The sequence below is a fragment of the Vigna radiata genome, chromosome 5, assembly GCF_000741045.1.
Source record: "Vigna radiata var. radiata cultivar VC1973A chromosome 5, Vradiata_ver6, whole genome shotgun sequence".
Classification (NCBI taxonomy): domain Eukaryota; kingdom Viridiplantae; phylum Streptophyta; class Magnoliopsida; order Fabales; family Fabaceae; genus Vigna; species Vigna radiata.
Genome location: NC_028355.1, coordinates 13,988,859 through 14,007,485, shown reverse-complemented (window position 1 = coordinate 14,007,485; position 18,627 = coordinate 13,988,859). Strand labels below are relative to the sequence as shown.

The following is an 18,627-nucleotide window of genomic DNA, read 5'->3' as shown; positions in this document are numbered from 1 at the left end:
ATGATCTACTTTCTATTGAAACATGATGTTCTGCTGGACAAAATAATGGAATGGAACGATTTTTTTATATTAACCTATTGCTGAGTACCTCCACCAAACAACAGAAGAATGGAATCGAACGTGTAATTCTGGCAAATGTTATTTGAAGTTTTTTGGGGGGGTTTAGTTTGCAAGAGGGGACCATTATATCAGCCAATAATACAAATGTAAGTTTCCTAGAATTTTCATCTGATGAATGATTTGTGTTTCATATCTTTGCATTGATGACTCGAGCCAAGTCATAACTACTCAGCAGGGACATTGGAAGCTGATAGCCCAAAAAGGTTAATTAAACTGAATTTTGATGGCAGCAATTTAAAGTGTTTATCAAAGACTAAACTCTGATTTACATAAAGAATGAAATCCAAGTAGTTTAGTCGCTGTAGATATTAGGCAATAAAGATGGTCAGTTATGATATTCACAAAATGTTTGCACACAGAAGACAGGCACAACATAAAAAGGCGGGGGGACCCGTTGGCCAATAAACCCTTTACTTTTCCACTATTTAGAAATAAAAAAGAACTCTTCAACCTAGAAAAATCAATGGTGAGAGATGCTCATCATAAAGTCATATATCTCCCCCACGGGAAGAGAGCCACAGGTTCTTCAAAGCTAAATGACTTCAGAGGCGACTTAACACTTTCAACACCTAAATGACTCAAATTCAGAATCTTGTTCTAGTTCCAACCTTGTTCTAAAGCCATCATTTGTAAGCTCAAGAAACTTCCATCCTTTCTACAATGAGCAAACCCAAAACCCAAAGAAAACCGACCATTACAAAACATGTCAGCCAAAACCAAAACCAAAACCAAGAGCTACAGAAAACAGAAAAACAACCTTCATGGGTGGTAAGAGGCCTGTTGGCTTGTAGGAATGTTCAAATCCAGCAACATCAGCAGCAGCAGCAGAAGGAAGCAAAACCACCTCCAGAAGCAAAAGATCATCAACACAGGAAAAAACAGGAACAGAGAAAGCTGCAGGAGGAAAGAATCCCGGAAGATAACAGCAAGAAGTGCAAGAAGATGAAGTGCTCAGGTTCGCTTTGTAACAACACCAAGATCACGGCAAAGCCGGACACATCAACCCCAGATATCCACAAGAAAAGGTTGTTTCTAAATGGATGCAACAGCAACGATGCTTCCAGCAGATCCATGAAAGCACCTCTTACCGAACACAATGGACCCGTCTCAGCTTCTTCCTCTTCATTGTCAGCATCTTCCAATTCTTCTGGCGCTGGCTCTTTCAGGGGAATGCCATTCAGGAGACTTTCCGGCTGTTACGAGTGTAGAATGGTGGTAGACCCGGTTCTAGGCTTCACTAGAGATCCTTCTCTCAGGAGTAGCATCTGTTCTTGCCCCGACTGTGGCGAGATCATGAAAGCTGAAAGCTTGGAGCATCACCAGGCAGTCAAACATGCAGGTATCGTATGAAGTCATGCTTTCAATTTTCATTAGAAGAAAATAAGCTTTTCTCAGCATTTTCATTTAAGTTTTCTGTGTGTTTGGTCTCACATGCATATGATTTTAAGAAGCTAACAGGTGTAGTTTCTACATTGTAAGCATGACATATATCTCATCTAATTTTTTCTTCAAAACTGATATTCATAGGTTAGTTTTAGTTTAATTTGCTTTATTTTCTTGTTCTCTGGGATGAAGTGTGCTTATTTATATAAACATCATAATCGACATGTTGATGTGTTTGTGTCACTTTATCATCTATGATTTTAATGATGATACCAATGTACCATGACTAAACTACATGTTTTACCTTCATTTTTTTCTTCTGGTTACCGATTTCAGTTTCTGAACTGGGTCCAGAAGACACCAGCAAGAACATAGTTGAAATAATATTCCACTCCAGCTGGCTGAAGAAGCAATCTCCAGTGTGCAAAATAGACCGCATCCTCAAGGTTCACAACACCCAGAAAACCATTACCAGATTCGAAGAATACAGAGACTCCATAAAAGCAAAGGCCACGAAACTCCCCAAGAAACACCCACGTTGCATAGCAGATGGCAACGAGCTACTCAGGTTTCACTGCACCTCCTTTGCGTGTTCTCTAGGCCTAAACGGGTCCTCCAACTTGTGCAACTCCGTTCCGCAGTGCAACGTTTGCAGCATAATCAAGCACGGGTTCAAGGTTACAGGAGGAAGCGGTATCTTGACAACGGCAACGAGTGGGAAGGCTCACGACAAGGCTTGTGTGGATGAGAGTGAAGAGAAGAGAGCAATGCTGGTTTGTCGGGTTATAGCAGGAAGGGTGAAGAAGAATGCAGAAGGAGGCATGGAGGAGTATGATTCGGTTGCAGGGGCTGTTGGGGCTTATTCCAATTTGGATGAGTTGGTTGTGTTCAACCCAAGAGCCATTTTGCCTTGCTTTGTTGTAATCTATAGTGGCTTTTGATGACATGTGTTGTTGGATTGGGGGTTGAGTGAGGTCACAACTTCCTTTCATATATCAGTTCCTTTGCTTTGTTAACTCTTTTTAAGTTCTACATCATCTAGTTGATTATTTCGTTGGTGCTTTATGGGGGGAGTATAGATCAGTCTCAGATCATTTTTGTATGTGTTGGTTGGTATCACTGACTCTCCAATCCATGGCAGATTTAATCAACGACTGTATATTACTATAACAATTATATATTAACCGCATCATAAGCCTTTATTTTCTGTACATTTAGCTAAGGTAAGACTTTTGTCTCATTTATTGTTTATGTATTTCAGATGACTATTAAAGAAGCGGCTTTCCTTTATCCATTCAATGCATATACTGACAGAACCTATACGTCTTACATGCGCCATCAAGTTTGCTTTATTTATCAGCTTAATAATTTTACTCCATCAAAACTTATCTAAGTAGAAAGATGTCCTACTGAGAAAATTAAGCCTTAAACTTGTAATTTTTGTGTGCTTCTTCCACACGTTTTAAACTATTTATCCCATGATTACATTTTTGTTGAATGTTTCTTGAGCATAATAATAGATACTTAATGTGTGAGAAAACCTCTCTCAACTGTTTCTGTCTTTCAGTTTTTAAGTTGGATGAGAAATTGATAATTTTTATAATAATCTCATCACAGCATGAGGGGAGGTCAACAATCTTCTATAGCCTCAACGCTCATTTTTTTCCAACGATAATAAAACAAACGGTCTGAAAATTGAAAGAGAAAAGAAGACTTGATAGACAATGTTCTTGAAAGTCCCAATTATTCTTGCGAACTTTTTATAAACGGTCTCAGCATTCGTCTATCTTTATATATTTTTGTGAACTTTACATAAAGGTAAGCTAGTAGAAAGCATTTTATAATTTAATCCGTTGCTGCTAAAAGGTTGCTTACATCTACTACACTCATATCATATCTCACTTAGTGGAAGCCCCATAAACCCTTTTAGTGCAGAAAATGATGGTCAGGGTCAAAGGCCAGGTCTCTACCAGGTCAATGCAACAATGAACACACTCCAGAGACAAAGGGCACTTCTAAAATAAGGTAACATAAAAACTTTGGCACTTGCTTCTTATTGAAACCATATTTATTTTGGCTAACTGTTTTGTTAAAGTGCTTGTTTTCTCTTTAAGTTGAATTCTATAACACTTCGTAATTCTTGTAATAATTTGGGATGATATATTTTAACCATTTTTTTAACAACAGGACACATGTTATTATTTCATTCATCTGTTTGAATTTATTTTAAAAAAAATATTTGAAACGAACCAATCACAAACTATTATATACGTTGTCAAAAAATTATCAAAAAAGAATTGTTAAAAAAACTTTTTCCAACAGACTGATATACCCAATAACATTTTTTAAGTGCGCTATTATAGTATTATTATTAAAGTTGATTGAACTGAAGTCGCTCACACAGACAAACACATGTAAGGAACATTATAAGGAAATAAGACGAGGAGTAGAAACTCCCATGACATCAGCTAAGAACAAGTAAGTCCTTCACAAACGGTTTAATAAGGGTATCTCACGGTGCGTATGATCTAGATTTGTGTTTTTTTTATTAGAAATGTAGATTTGTGTGTGTAGTGCGTTTCCATCGAATCCGGAACAAGTTGACTCCTGTTTTGTACTCATTGTGTTATGATTAAGATCGCATTGGCCATCGTTACTCAAATTTAAGCAACTCGGCGTGGGCTTAACAATCACCTCACCACCAATGTCAAGATAATTGTGAATATTATAACACAGATCACTAAAAACTGTTTTCTATGGCGCACTAAGGCTTGAGAATTATCATCAGCCACGTTATGATGTACCCACCTGGTCCCTGTAATGCTTGTGGCTAAAGAAGTTTGATTGAGTTTGGTTTACACACTACTGCAGAGTGACCAGCGACAACTCAGCTTTTTTTGATAGCAAACATATATGGCGCGAAAAGTGTGGGCAGGAAAGCATTTGGGCGTGGTAGTTTCGCGGTAATTTTGGCAGTGTTTCCTGGTTATTGGGAACAGTGAAGGAATCAGAACTTGACATGCCTTGCTAAGATCGAAACAAAAATAAAAGCTAGCAGGAAGAAGTCAGAAAAAAGTAAGAGTCGGGAGACAAAAGTGGGTGCGATGATTGAGAAAGAAATAAACATGGCACGAGAATAAATTCCATAGAAGACTTCAAAAATTAAAATCCATGTAAGACTGTCACAATGTCACTCACTGCCACTAGCATGCAGTAGAGACTTTGCTCAGAAATGACTCGGCCTTATGCAGGAAGCTTACAGTGAGTGATGATGAGGAGGTGGGGTTCACCATTTAATCTTCTCTTCTTCTAATGGGACCTACCCATGTCCCTAGTGTTAGCTACTGGTGATGATGGGTCGGGTTCGTATGGTTTGGACTGTATTGCAGTTGTTGACTGGATTCCCAAGAACACTGCTCTCCAAATTTAGGTGCCCCAACTTCTGTTCAAACTTGCAACTCATACCAAGCAGCCTCGACTCATCACGGAGGCTTGGAAAAACCAAATTGGTCCATGACATAGTTCCAATCAGGGCCAAGCCTAATACATAACAAGGAACATGAATGACCTTCAAGTACATAAAACGTAAGTAATGTAAGTACTACGAAAATTAGCGGCTTCAAAATTGTTACACATCAAACTTTGAGCAGCATTTTACTTTTGTTTCCCTCGGACCAGGTAGTTAGAATTCACCCTCCCTCTAATCATATAATCCATAAAGTGGAAGACGTAGCTTGAGAGGTTCTTGTCCACCTCCAACATATTATTGCTGCTGCTTAGTGGTGTCTCAATCTGTCCTCACTCGAGCAATAGGACAGAACGAGAAAAGACAAAAAGAAGAAGAATGAGAAAGTGATGATGTTAGTCCCCAGTGGAATTTCCAAATTACAGAACGATTCATTCAAGACAAGTCAACTCCCAGCCAAATATATCTTCAACTTACTGTTCGGAAAGACAACCTAAAAGCTTAAAAATTGTCATTAAAATCTAGGAGTTATTATACAGCACACTACATATTTTTTTATCTATCTACTTTGGAAGATGATGCATATAATAAAATTTGTAATTACTATTCCCATTTATCTTATTTTTAACTTGATAACACAGATATAATTTTATTTCAGAAGTGGACAAACGAAAAGAAAAAGAAGTACACCTAAACCCTATAATCATTAATGCATTGTCATTATCACTTTTTTGTCTTTAATATAATCATAATCTTAAATCTCTCTTAGAATTATTTATTAAGAGAAAATGAATTATTACACACAAATGACAAAACGAAAAATGCTTGCAACAGACTTTCGCTTATTGCTCAACACTATAAAAGAGCCGTTGGTTTATAAATTAAATTGACCTTTAGATAACTAACCAATAATGAATTAGCAATCCATTCTCTAAAATCAACAGTCAATAATAATGAATATTGGCCAATGTTACCGTAAGCTGAACATGTCAAGCTAACTTAGACGTGAATCCCGATGACTTCTGCCAAACAACAAATGATATAGCAAAAGAATTCAGAAAAGGTTTGGTTAATTACAATACTAGTGTACAAAATGTTATGTAAAATTAAAAATTACATAAAAGGTACTAATTTAACTATTAGAACTACAACAAATTTTCAGACACACTTACAATTCAAGTGTCGTGGATGACTCTGATACCTCTGATTTTAACCAAATTTGAGTTCCTTAAATGAAATATGGTATACGAGGTTAATTATGTTGTAGTTAATATAAAACTGAAATTGATTAATTAAAATTATAACGTATTAATGCTATTGAAAGTTCACTCTGTATTTACCTTTTTAGTTTGTACCTAGGTTGGGGAAGGAAAACATTGAATGTGTGAAACCTCATGGCAATAGCAAGCATCCAAAGGCTTATCGGATTGAACTGCTGCGCACGTTATACTTAATTTGTATTTTTCGTTGTAGTATTTGTAGTATCTTCCATCCAAAATTAGACACTTCCGTGCTTTTACCTTCTAATTGAAGTCAACAAAACGTAAAGACTGTCTTTCACCGTACAAACTCCAGTCACATAACATTCCTTTTTAAGTTAGAACAGTCATTGAGTTGTCTGGAAATATATAATGAGCGATTAAGCTAGTTGAACCAAGCCATTCACATAACCAGCTTTCTCAACTAAAGATCTCGATCCAGCTTTTTCCAGCCCCTTTTATACCTACTTTTCGGACAGCTTCTCGTACTCTGCTTAAATTATCCCACATTCCAAGTGATGCATAAACATTTGATAGCATTATATACACAGAAGCATCTTCGGGTGAGGTAGCAAGAAGATGCTCAGCAACAATTTTTGCAAGATGTCGATTCTTGTAAGTTCCACAGGCACCAAGCAAGGAACACCATATGGTTTTGTCAGGCTTAAACGGCATGTCATCAATCAAGTTTATTGCTTCTTTAAAACGTCCAGTTTGAGCAAATATATCAACCATACAATTGTAATGTTCAGGGCATGGTGTCAATCCATGCTTTGTTTCAATAGACTTAAATATAGTCCATGCCTCTTCTACTAGGCCTGCATGTCTACATGCAGAAAGAACACCTATAATGGTGATTTCATTTGGCTTTGTACCCGATTCAATCATCTTATGCAGAAGACTGATTGCCTTGTCTGCTCTTCCATTTTGTGCACATCCCACAATAATCCCCGTCCAACTTAAGGTATCTACTTCGGAAAGACAATTAAATAAAGTTAAGGCATCCTCAATCTCACCACATTTTGCATACATATCAGTAAGAGCAGTTGTAATAACTCGCTCTGATTCATATCCCTTCCTAAGACAAAAAGAATGAATTTGCTTGCCACTTGGAAGCAATGCCAAACTTGAAGAAACTTTCAGAACAATTGAAAGGACAAAATGATCAATCTCAAGATCCAGATGAACCATATCCATGAAGAGGGAAAGAGCCATTGTATCTAGACCAAATCTAGCACAACCAACAATCAAACTAGACCAAGCCACAACATCTTTATCTGGCAACCTTTCAAACAATCTTAATGCATTGTTAATATTGCCTTGTTTTACATATAGATCAATAAAAATGCTTCCAATAACATAGTCTAACTCATAGCCACTAGTGATGACCAATCCATGCACTTGAGATGTCAACCTCAAGTTTTCAAACTGGATGCAGACCTTTAAAGCAACACTAAAGGTATAGGGATCAAACTGTGCACCAGAATGATGCATATGAGCAATCATACTGAGAGCCTTCCACCAATCTCCATTGGCAACAAACCCTGAAAGCATGGAATTCCACACTGCCAAGCTTTCTGCAAGAGGAGAGTTCTTATGAAATATATTCATTGCTTCATCCAATAGCTTGCAATTCGAATACATATCAATCAATGCTGATGTACAGTAATAGCTACACTCAAACCCTGACTTGATAATACAACAATGAATCTGTCTCCCTACAGTTAACTTGCCAAGCAGACTACACGCTTTGAGGGCACATGGAAATGTGAATGCATCAAGTTTAAGGCCCTTCCTGTGCATCATAGAAACAAACTGTAATGCATGGAAGCTAGAAGTATCTGCAAGACCGGCAATGATGCTGTTCCAAGACACAATGTCTGGTTCTGGCATTTGATCAAACAGATCCAACGCATCCTTCACAAAACCCTGCTTGGCATACCCGAGAATGAGGGTGTTCCATGAAGTAGAATTTTTACTCGGCATGTCGTAGAAAACTCGTTTTGCATCAGCCAAGCTTCTACATTTGACGTACATGTCCAAGAGGGCATTCATCAGAACAGTGTCACACTCTAACCTTGCCCGATATACTCGTCGGTGAACCAACTTGCCCCATTCAACATCACCGGCGACTCCACATGCCTTGAGAACCGCTGAGTACAAGAACTGATTGGGTTGCACTGTTTTAGATTCCAGCATGTGGTTATAGAGTGTGAGAGCATCTTGGGGTCTCCCGGAATTGGTGAGTGCAGAGACCATTGTTGTGTAAGAAATTATGTTCCTGTGAGGCATATCGTCGAAAAGGGTTCGTGCATCGTCAAAATGGGAGCATTTTGCGTAGACAGAGATCATGTTGTTTAGGAGAAAAACGTGATTGAAAAGGCCAAGTTTTATTATATGGGAATGAAGTGATTTAGCATGTTTGATAGCTTGAAGCTGCCCACAACAGCGTAAAGCTAACTGGATTTGGTTCAAATCCATTGCAAATCCATTGTGCATTGGATTACCAGTTTTCGCCAAAGAATAAAAAATAAAAGGATATGAACTCAGTCAATCCTTTAAAAAATTGAACCTTTAAGGTGACCTTTCAAGATGCTTTTGAAGCACTAAACAAAATCTGGATGATCATTTAAGGTGCATTATGACTTATCAAAACATTCAAAAGAACTAACAACCTAGAAGAAATATTGACTTTCTTTTAAGATGCTTGAAGAAGACAAAAAAAGGTCATATAAGACGATTTACAGGTAAAAGGTAATCTATAATAACAAAAGGACAAAGATACAACTTTTGTAACCTTATACTCTTTTTTTAACTAATGCTAAAGGGACTACATAATATTAAGTTCAATTTGAATTGAGTCATTAGATTAAAAGTCGATCTAAGTAAAGGTTTAATGTTAGTAACATTTGAAAATATGAAAAAAAGTCATATAACGAGAGATTTTTAATAATATAAATTAATAAAGAGTTTTTCATATAAGGTAAAGACGGAAAATTCAAGAGAAACTTTTAATAGTACAAGTTAATAAAGAGTTTTTTTTATATAAGATAAAGGCGAAAAATTCAGGATATTAGAAGGTGATCAATGGAAAGTCAGGAAAAGAAAGATCACAAATTGAATTCTTTAGCTGACCAGAATTTTACCTTTTGGATATAACAATCCTCACGGTTGAATTGGCTCTACTGACACTCTTTGTGATCATAAGATGTCGTTTTGTGGGCAGACAACTTATGTTTTGCTAAAATGTTGGATTCTAAGGAGTGATCAGTTTTATGCATGTTGGAATAGTTTGCACTGTCAAAGAATAATTTTTTCGTGATCGACAGGTGTCGTTTTCTTCTGTCCATAGGAAAGCTAAGATGGTTGCTCATGTCTTTATCTGCTGATTATTCCTTTTTATGGTTTATATAAAAAGTTTATTTTCTGTTGTTATGAGTTCGACAACTTTATTATCGCAGTCGCATTATAATTGGATTATTCATCTTCATGAAACAATACTGCGTCCACCCTAAGTTCAACGGGATACATACACTCCCTCCTGAAATGCAAGTGCATTGTTTCCAGTTCGCACCTTCGCCCACGAGACCCAATTACCCCCTTCTTGTGACAATACGGTTCAACAATTCTTCCTATTCAGGAGTAATAAAACTTGACGATCGCAGCTCCTGTACGAAAGAAAACGACATTCCTCCCATTCCCCCCTTTCTGATAAGGAATGTCAGATTGTGACAAGGCCGTAGACAGCTACAATCTGGTACGAGGTACACATGGACAGAGATCTCATGTTAATTTTTCAAAATCAGGGTACCATTATTCCTTTGCAGTCACTTTCACTAACTAGGCATAGCTTCATCATACAGTATGAATACCAAGTAAGGAAATTTCAAAAACCCTGGACTGCAAAGCGTGGCTATTCAACAGTGGTACATCGACAACTGAGTAACGGATGTGCTTAAAGGTCATGTATTTAATAACCCTGATTTCACTAGTGCATTCCCAGAATAAAATAATAAAAAGAATTTCAACCTGAATCAATGTTGAAGGTCTCCTCATCAGTAGTCTTTCTTTAATATAGATTTATTTTTGAAACCCATATCTGAAAAGCATCACAATCAGCGAGGGACACGTACTACCTCGAGATACAAAATCGATGGGATTGCACGATATGAACATGATTTATCTCAAATTAACATTTTTGCTATGCTTTCTTTCATCGGGGAAAGCGTGGCGCTTGAAAGCTGCCAGGACCAAAACTGACCCAACTATAACTATAGAAGATAACATCATTTCCCCAAAATTTACATCATTACATAAAAAAGAAACAACTTCATGAAGACACCTTTGATCTCAAGTTATAGAAATCAGTAACAACTGTATTTATTGATTGTTATGAAGCTACAACAGTTCATGTATTTTGCGAGAAGGATAAATCTCAGACACCCCTTAACATCAGGCACCCACCCTATCACGCGGAATCAGACGCAATTCGGAACCATGCTTAAGGAAGACATTGCCTGCAGAGATGAATATATGCAAGTCAATGAAAGATACCGACTACTATAAACCTATATATAATATAACTTTATTCAATGTTATAAGTGTAACCTTTCTACAGGAACCAGCGATTGCAACTACAAAAAATATGAATTAAGAAATCGAAACATAACTATTTCATGTATATAATGAAATTTAACCATAAATACCATTACCATAGTGATTGCAAAAAATATTTTATTTTTAAATGACTTTTACATAGTAACAAAAAATTAATTTTTAATTAAAAGGAAATAAGTCCGTTTTTTAATAAGTTCGTCCAAATATGTTAAAAATCATAATAAGTGATTATTTTATTAAAAAAAAACTTTTTTCTAAAAAAAAGTTTTAACAAACCGACCCATTATTTTATTTATCCTTGTGCAGTAATTTTTTAAAGAGAAAATTGTAGCGGTAAAACATTATTTGTAGGAACATATGAAGATTGTTCAAAAACAGTGTAAAGTTAAAGAAAGATGATAAAGTATTGCTTTACCTGCGCTCTGCTGGGGATTTATGCCAACACCATCTGCATGCATTCAAAGCAAGGAATATGAGTGGCAAATTTAAGATGAATATTACCAAAACAAGATAGGCTATCAAAGTGAAAGGTTGATAGCCAATAATATAACAAACAAAAATACTCTTAAATTCGTAGTTCTTCAGTGATTTGATTAATGTAACGAGTTAGTTAAAAAAATATACTTAATGAACAGTATTACATTCATAATAATGCAACAACAAACGCCAAAAAAGTCACAACATACGATGGGATCACCAAGTCAACTCAAATAACTAATTTGACAACAAACCCAATTAAATCTCAATCCACTGAACTTTTTATTTTTTAGAAGGGGAAAGGTCTCATTTGCACTGCTATTAAAGATTTAAGAGGACAAAACAGCTGAGTTGATAGAAGATAAAAAGATCAGATATCTTGTCAATATGTTGCCAATGTGAATCACCTTAAAATTGAATATGTTTACCAACTTAACTAGTAGAGAATATAATAAAACCTGAAGACTACAATATTCAATCAATTCGAATTCAAATAACCAAAAAAAAAAAATTAAGAGGTTACTAATTAAATTACAACACCAAAAGTTAAAATATTACATAGATTATAAATTACCTCGTAAGATCCCAAATTTCAAAGGGTTTATTAGTTACAACATGCCCTAAATTACTGTAATAAGTCTACATGAAAGAACGGGAAACAACTTCAACTATGTGCTAAACTATAAGCCAGACACTACTTAGCCCGCGAAGCAGACAACACCCTCAAGAGTGAAGAAAACAAGGTAAGGAATGAGGACAATATTTTGGAGCTGACATGTAGAAATTTTTCATTAATCTAATAATCATAGCATTTTCAGCTGCATTCAAAAGGCGGTCTCATTCAGTAAATACATAATTGTCTTCAAAAAGTGGCAACCTTTGCTGATTTAGTATCTAAAATTTTGCATGTATACAATAATTCATCTCTCAACTTAAAAAAAATAGTCTTTTTTTCATTGAGTTGACCGATTTTGAGGATTAAATTTGTCATAAAATGAACAAGTTCGGGACTAATTAGTATTATATAGTGTAAATGTACAAGGATCAAATCAACACGAATTGCAATTTTCCAGATCAAAATCGTATTAGTGAGGATGCATACAGTACAAGTTGCCTCCAAGTCTATAAATTACATAACAAATCAGTTTTTCGTTCATGCAGTCGACCAAATTAGAGGAGTCTTTACCATGACATTGGTAGACCAGGGAATAAAGTTATACAAATTTCAAAGGGCTAAATGAACATGGGTTGCATTGTTTAAAGACAAAATTATGTATTGTCTCGTATAAAATTGTTCTCTCCTTTTACTATGTTTCGTATATATTTTTTTAATACAAACACAATAAAAAATAGTTAACCAAAATAAACAGTACTTTCTTAACCCAAAAACAGGTCCAACTGTGGCAAAGTTTTGTGATTCCCCAAAGGCTGAAACAGCTATAAGGAAGGAAAAGCAATTATCAAAAGGAACCCACAATGTATTCAATTTTTCACTTTTGCACAACCAAAGCATGATTTTCAATTCTCATAAAAAGCTAAATATCCAAAAACTCGAGACATCGACATCACTGACTAATAAAAAAAAATCGATCTGACCAAGATAATTAATTACCGTTGGTGATGATAGCGCTGGTCTGGGGCGGGACTTTGAATTCTTCCGCGGCAAATTTGAGAACTGCAGTAAAAGGTGCAGCCTCAGGAACGCTAAACCTGAAAGAAACAAAGAAATTCGTAATTAGGGAAATACGAAATTTGGGGAAAATGTTGAGGATTGAGAATTGAATGAGCCATATAGATACGTACACTTTGAATGGTAGCTTTGGATCGGACGTCAGTGTGACTTTGAAGGAAACCTTTCCACCGCCCGCCATTTTCCCACTTCCGATAAATTCCCCTGTACCAACAACGCCCTCCCCTTCACCCTTTTGATATTATTCAGCGTAGTTTTCACGCACTTGTCGTTTCGTTTAAAACGGCGTCTGAGGCTGAACGGGGAGAGAAGCCATTCTTAAAAAAAGAAAAAAATTTATACAATTATTGAATTTTCAATTACCCCAATTTGAGAATAATTTAAATATACTTTGTAAGAATTTTTTTTTCATTTTATGAATATTCTTAAACGATAATTATATATATATAGAGAGAGAGACGAATAACTTTCTTTAAAATAAACAGTAACAAATCATCATCTATGATGTGTAAATTTATACAGTATTATAAATTAATTTTCAATGTAGCATTTTTTAAGTCATTTGCCAACTTTATACAGTGATTATGCTTTTCCATTATTTTCGTATTAATATATTAAAATCAAATAAACTACTTAATTCATATATTATTTTACTAATATAATACGTTTATTTTTATATTTAAAAATCTAATTATTAAAAAAATTAGTAGCAATTTTCAAGTGCCTATTCGTTTACCAATATGTATATTATTGACGGTTGATTAAAAGAAGTAGCTCATTGAGTAAAAGTTAAAAAAAAAATAAAAATATTTTAATATAATAATTAATTGAAATAATTATTTAATTTACATAATTGTTATGAAAAGAAAAACGTATACGGCTCATGATAAGAAAGTACATAATTGTTAGGAAGTTTCATCCTACCCTCCAATATATCATCTCCACTTCTAAAAATTCTATTTTTAATCTTCTAACATCTCATTCTCCACTTTTTACATTTTTTTCTCTTACTCATTAAAAATATTCTACATCCTTTTCATTTGTTCTCTTTCTTATTAAAAGCTGCACCACCTTAATAATACTAATTTAATTTAAAATTTAAATATTATTTAATAATTATTAAAATATGATTTATATTATAATAATAGTTATATTAAAAAATTAAAATAAAATAATTAAAATAAAAATAATAAAATAAATAATATTAATAATAATAATAATAATAAATTTGATTTAATATATTTAAAATATATTAAATTATATTAAAATATTAAAGTAAATTAAATAATTATTAAATTTTAAATAAAAATTAAAATTCTTAAAATTTGTTTATCGGATATCAAAATTTATACAATATGCTAACAGCTTTATTTTTTATTTAAAATTTAATAAGTATTTAATTTAATTTAAAATTATAATACTATTTATTATATTTTTATATTTTAATAATTATTAAAATATGATTTATATTTTTATAATAGTTTTATCAAAAAATTAAAATAATAATAACTAAAATAAGAATGATAATAATGAAAATTAAAATAATATTTAAAATCATATTTAATATATTTAAATATATTAAATTGCATTAAAATATTAAATTAAATTAAATAATTTATAAAATTTAAAGAAAAGTGAATCGGATATAGAAATCCGATGATGTATTATTCGGATATGGATTTCCGATAGTAATTAACTTTAAAATTTTGTTTTTTATTTAAATTTAATAAATATTTAATTTAATTTAACATTTTAATATAATTTATTATATTTTGAATATATTAAATCAAATTGATTATTATTATTTTATTTTTTATTTTTATTTTATTTTAAATTTTTTAAAATAATCATTATTATAATATAAACAATATTTTAATAATTATTAAAATATAAAATTATATTAAATAATATTTGAATTTTAAATTAAATTAGATTATTATTATTAAGATGGTGGAGAGTGTTTTTAATTAGAAAGAAAAAAATGAAAGATATTTATTAAAATTGAAAATGAAACTTTTGAAAAAAATAGAGGTGTAGAATAAGATGTCAAAAGATAAAAATGAAATTTTTGAAGTTGCAGAATGAGATGGATGAGATGTTGGAAGTGTAAAAGACTCTAATTGTTATTCTATTATGGACTAAATTAAGGGCCCAAACCCAATTAGCTAAGTCGGAATGTGGTAAGTTCTGATTTTACTACACACACCTGTGCATACCTACGTACTTGCCAAAGCCACAAACACATAAGAGGGGGTACGTCTACAAAAATAAGGTGTTTATTTTTTTTATTAGGAAATAACCTTTTTACATTTACCCTTTGTTTTGATATGAAAAGAAAAAGAAAAGTACATACATATAAAATAAATAAATGAGAAACCTTTAAGTAAAACTATGTAGTGTTGAAGGAATTAAAAAAAAGAAAACATTTTCATTTATTTGGGTAAATTGAATGGTAAAGAAAAATGACTTGGGCAGGAAATTTTTTTTTCTTCTATTTTTAGTTTAAATTTTGATGTCGAAAAGAGAGTGTCTACAGTAAAAAAATGTCACGTGTACATTAAATTATACAAAAAATAAAGAAAAATATGTAAAAAATGTAACTAGTAAAATCTATTAAAAAAATGTTATGTAAAGTATTGGACAAATAATAACACAAAAAATCTATTATTACGTAGATCCACAAAAAATATGATCCTCTTTCAGTTTATTTTCCTTCCATTTTTTCTCTCTTTTGCTAGAGTATTACTAGAAATGTTAATACTGTAATTTAGTATTTTTTTTCAGTTTTTAGTAATAGGGTGCAAACTTCAGTTAGAGAAACAGAAAACAAATACAAATACATAATGATTAGTGAATAAAAAAAGGAATGGAGAATGATGTTTACTAATCGAGAAAAGAAATATTCAACAGGAAAAGAGAAAGTCATAATCGAATTAATTTTTTTTTTCTGAGAGCACATTTATATTATTCAACTAACCATGAAGTTGTCAACTTATTATAGTTTCTCATTAAACTGGTCAGTTAGTTATTGACGTTAATTAGTTGTTCGACAGGTGTTATTTTTTTTTTTTCATATTTAGTGATTTATTCGTCTTTAATATATAGTTAAGTGTTTTTTGAGATAGATATTACATTTTATTCTAGTTCATGTCGATCTTTCTTATTTTTTAAGTTTGTTTTATTGTTGATTCGTCCAATCAGTTATATCTTAAAAATATTTTGATGTTCAAATAAATGTTTGATTAAAGGAAAATATAATAAATGAAATCAATTTAAAAATATTAAATATCTCATCTACACATCATAATGATAATCCAGTAATGGTTCAATTACCTTTTAATTTTGTTTAACATAATAATTTCATAATTAACATTCAGATTTGTATTCCTTTATAAATGTCTAGACAACTAGAAACAAGGACAACAAGACTTGATCTCAATGAGTATAATTTTATTTTGTCCTATTTCATGTGACATGTACACTATTATCTCCTTTCTTCAATTCTCCATCTCATTTTTCTTCATTATAGTTGTACGATATGATATTTGGACCGAACGGTTACGAATAGTAGCCGAACGGTCCTAAACGATTAATGAGCCTCGATCATACTAATGACGAGACATTATGGTTTTTTATTACTATTGGGCCTATGAACCAATAATTTAGTGAAAGTATATCTTAACAAATATTATAAGTATCAGATAAAATCAGATAAGATCTGAACAACCGAATATTCAGGTATAGCTGTTTATATTATATTCTGTTTATATTTGATAATTATCTATATATACATGGCTGGAATCACAAGCCAGGTACGCTCTCTTATGCTATCTTATTCTACAGTACACTTGCTACGTTTCACCTAATTTGCTGGGAATTAGCAAGAGAGATTTACTCTCCGATCTCATACTGAGAATTGATAGCCTTGCACTCAAGGCCCTTCACTACAAAACCCTAACTTGGGCGTCGGAGTGCCATTGCAGGTACCTCCTCCCTCCGGCCCAAGCTTGGAGATTCTCGGACGGTCGAAGATTTGAGAAGAACAAACGATCGGGAGATAGGAGAAAACACACCAATCGGTTAGATCAAGCGTCGTAAAGCAGGAGCACCACGTCACCCAGGTCAGTCCTTTCGGCCCTCAGAAATATCCACCGAAACATTTTGGCGCCCACCGTGGGGCTCGAAAGTGAAGACTCCCAATGGTGACCACAAGAGGTATGGAAACTCCGGATCCGATCCAAATGATAAGAGAATTACAAGCCCAGCTAGAGGAGCAAGCCCAAACCATTGCAAGTTTAAAGCAAGAGTTACAACAGAAGAAGGCCGAGGATGCCGAACGCAATAAAGAAAAACAACAAGACCAGGAGACATCAGAGGACAGTCAAAATCATAATTCGCCTCCTCCCCCCCGGTCCCCGGACCTTTTGCCGTTCACTGATGCCATCATGCAGGCCCCTATGCCCGAGCGGCCTCCGCCTCAGGTTGAAAAATTTGATGGCACAACGAATCTAGATCATCATTTGCGGAATTTCATTGACTCCATGGCTTTTTACACTTAAAGTGACCCGGTAAAGTGCCGGGCATTCTCCCTGTCACTAAGGGGTGAAGCCCTAGAGTGGTATTACGCCCTTCCACCCAATTCAGTGGATAGTTTCCGCACGATGATGGACATGTTCAAAAAGCAATATTCCACCAACCGATACGAGGAGGTTACTGCGGCCGAGCTAGTCAATCTCAGACAGGGGAAAGACGAAACTCTCAGAGCCTTCATGCATCGATACAATCACGCCGCTCGGAGGATAAAAGGTGTCAGCCTTGAATTCATCATTAGTAGTTTGCCCAATTGCCTAAAAGCGGGATTCGTCTCAGAAAGCTTATACGCCGAGTTACCTAGTACGTTGGAGGAGTTGCAGCAAAAAATGGCTAAATTTATCAAGATGGAATACCAGAGGATCTTTCGGAAACAACAACACGAGGAGCACCCGGTGAATGGTAACAAGAAGGAGGGGAAACGTCGGAGTGAGAACGCCCGGGATCAGAAACCCCCGGCGAATCTCAACCCTAGGTACGACCGCTATGCGCACCTCACTGTCCCTAGAGAAAAGGTGCTGGAAAGGGCTTTGTAGTCCAACCTGATCTTTCAAAGAAGAAAATTTCCACCTAAGAACGTGGACACGGCACAGGTATGCCGATTCCATAATTCAGGGGGACATACCACTGAAAGCTGCCAAACTCTCAAAGATGAATTGGAAAAGCTGATCCATGCTGGACACCTCCGGGAATTCGTGAAAGAAGAATCTGCCCGTGCAGGACACTCCCCCAAAAAGACACGAAGAAGCCCAGAACGTACAAATGGGAAGGGTGGCCACTCACGCAACCGTTCTCGTAGTCCCTCAAGACATATATCCCGTAGTCGGCCTAGAGAGCGAGATCTCACAGTAAAAGGCAGGATCGATACTATTTCGGGCGGTTTTGCTGGAGGAGGTGCTTCATCCTCAGCTCGAAAGAGACATTTGAGAAGTCTGCACAGCGTTCGCTCGGTGGTACGCAATCCAGTGTCAATGCCTGATATAACCTTCACGGACAGGAATTTTCATGCACCAGATCCTGACTAA

At 34.5% G+C, this 18,627-nt stretch overlaps 4 protein-coding genes across 10 annotated transcripts; 2 read left to right on the top strand and 2 right to left on the bottom strand.

Annotated features, from left to right (window-relative positions):
• The first annotated feature begins 211 nt into the window (after window positions 1-211).
• Window positions 212-2,730, top strand: LOC106759902. The gene is made up of 2 exons (XM_014643285.2): window positions 212-1,459; window positions 1,840-2,730. Exons 1-2 carry the CDS (start codon window positions 781-783, stop codon window positions 2,442-2,444), a joined length of 1,284 nt encoding a protein of 427 aa, XP_014498771.1. The 5' UTR covers window positions 212-780; the 3' UTR covers window positions 2,445-2,730.
• Window positions 2,731-3,914: 1,184 nt separating this feature from the next.
• Window positions 3,915-8,964, bottom strand: LOC106761753 (pentatricopeptide repeat-containing protein At4g08210). 7 transcript variants are annotated; one of them, XM_022780665.1, is made up of 4 exons: window positions 6,310-8,964; window positions 6,142-6,196; window positions 4,764-5,991; window positions 3,915-4,485 (listed from the first exon to the last, which is right to left on the bottom strand). In XM_022780665.1, exon 1 carries the CDS (start codon window positions 8,725-8,727, stop codon window positions 6,649-6,651), a length of 2,079 nt encoding a protein of 692 aa, XP_022636386.1. In that variant the 5' UTR covers window positions 8,728-8,964; the 3' UTR covers window positions 3,915-4,485; window positions 4,764-5,991; window positions 6,142-6,196; window positions 6,310-6,648. The 7 variants fall into 7 exon arrangements, with proteins under 7 accessions (XP_022636386.1, XP_022636387.1, XP_022636385.1 ...); XM_022780666.1 differs by having other exon boundaries at window positions 3,915-5,043; window positions 5,136-5,991; XM_022780664.1 differs by having other exon boundaries at window positions 3,915-5,071; window positions 5,162-5,991.
• A 1,403-nt stretch (window positions 8,965-10,367) lies between these two features.
• Window positions 10,368-13,292, bottom strand: LOC106760970 (ubiquitin-fold modifier 1). Its single transcript, XM_014644428.2, has 4 exons — window positions 13,126-13,292; window positions 12,935-13,032; window positions 11,261-11,293; window positions 10,368-10,745 (listed from the first exon to the last, which is right to left on the bottom strand). Exons 1-4 carry the CDS (start codon window positions 13,191-13,193, stop codon window positions 10,681-10,683), a joined length of 264 nt encoding a protein of 87 aa, XP_014499914.1. The 5' UTR covers window positions 13,194-13,292; the 3' UTR covers window positions 10,368-10,680.
• Window positions 13,293-17,673: 4,381 nt separating this feature from the next.
• On the top strand, window positions 17,674-18,627 carry LOC106760352. Its single transcript, XM_014643790.1, has 2 exons — window positions 17,674-18,117; window positions 18,196-18,627. The coding sequence occupies exons 1-2, from the start codon at window positions 17,674-17,676 to the stop codon at window positions 18,625-18,627; spliced, it is 876 nt and encodes a 291-aa protein (XP_014499276.1).

Excerpts from the sequence above, each read along its gene's own strand:
- LOC106760970 (XM_014644428.2), bottom strand. The coding sequence starts at position 13,193 with ATGGCGGGCGGTGGAAAGGTTTCCTTCAAAGTCACACTGACGTCCGAT. Across the intron at positions 13,033-13,125 it reads CCAAAGCTACCATTCAAAGT|GTTTAGCGTTCCTGAGGCTG; the intron begins GTACGTATCTAT and ends TGTTTCTTTCAG. Across the intron at positions 11,294-12,934 it reads CAGCGCTATCATCACCAACG|ATGGTGTTGGCATAAATCCC; the intron begins GTAATTAATTAT and ends GAATGCATGCAG.
- LOC106760352 (XM_014643790.1), top strand. The coding sequence starts at position 17,674 with ATGATGGACATGTTCAAAAAGCAATATTCCACCAACCGATACGAGGAG. Across the intron at positions 18,118-18,195 it reads TCACTGTCCCTAGAGAAAAG|GTATGCCGATTCCATAATTC; the intron begins GTGCTGGAAAGG and ends GACACGGCACAG.
- LOC106759902 (XM_014643285.2), top strand. The coding sequence starts at position 781 with ATGAGCAAACCCAAAACCCAAAGAAAACCGACCATTACAAAACATGTC. Across the intron at positions 1,460-1,839 it reads CCAGGCAGTCAAACATGCAG|TTTCTGAACTGGGTCCAGAA; the intron begins GTATCGTATGAA and ends TACCGATTTCAG.
- LOC106761753 (XM_014645324.2), bottom strand. The coding sequence starts at position 8,727 with ATGCACAATGGATTTGCAATGGATTTGAACCAAATCCAGTTAGCTTTA.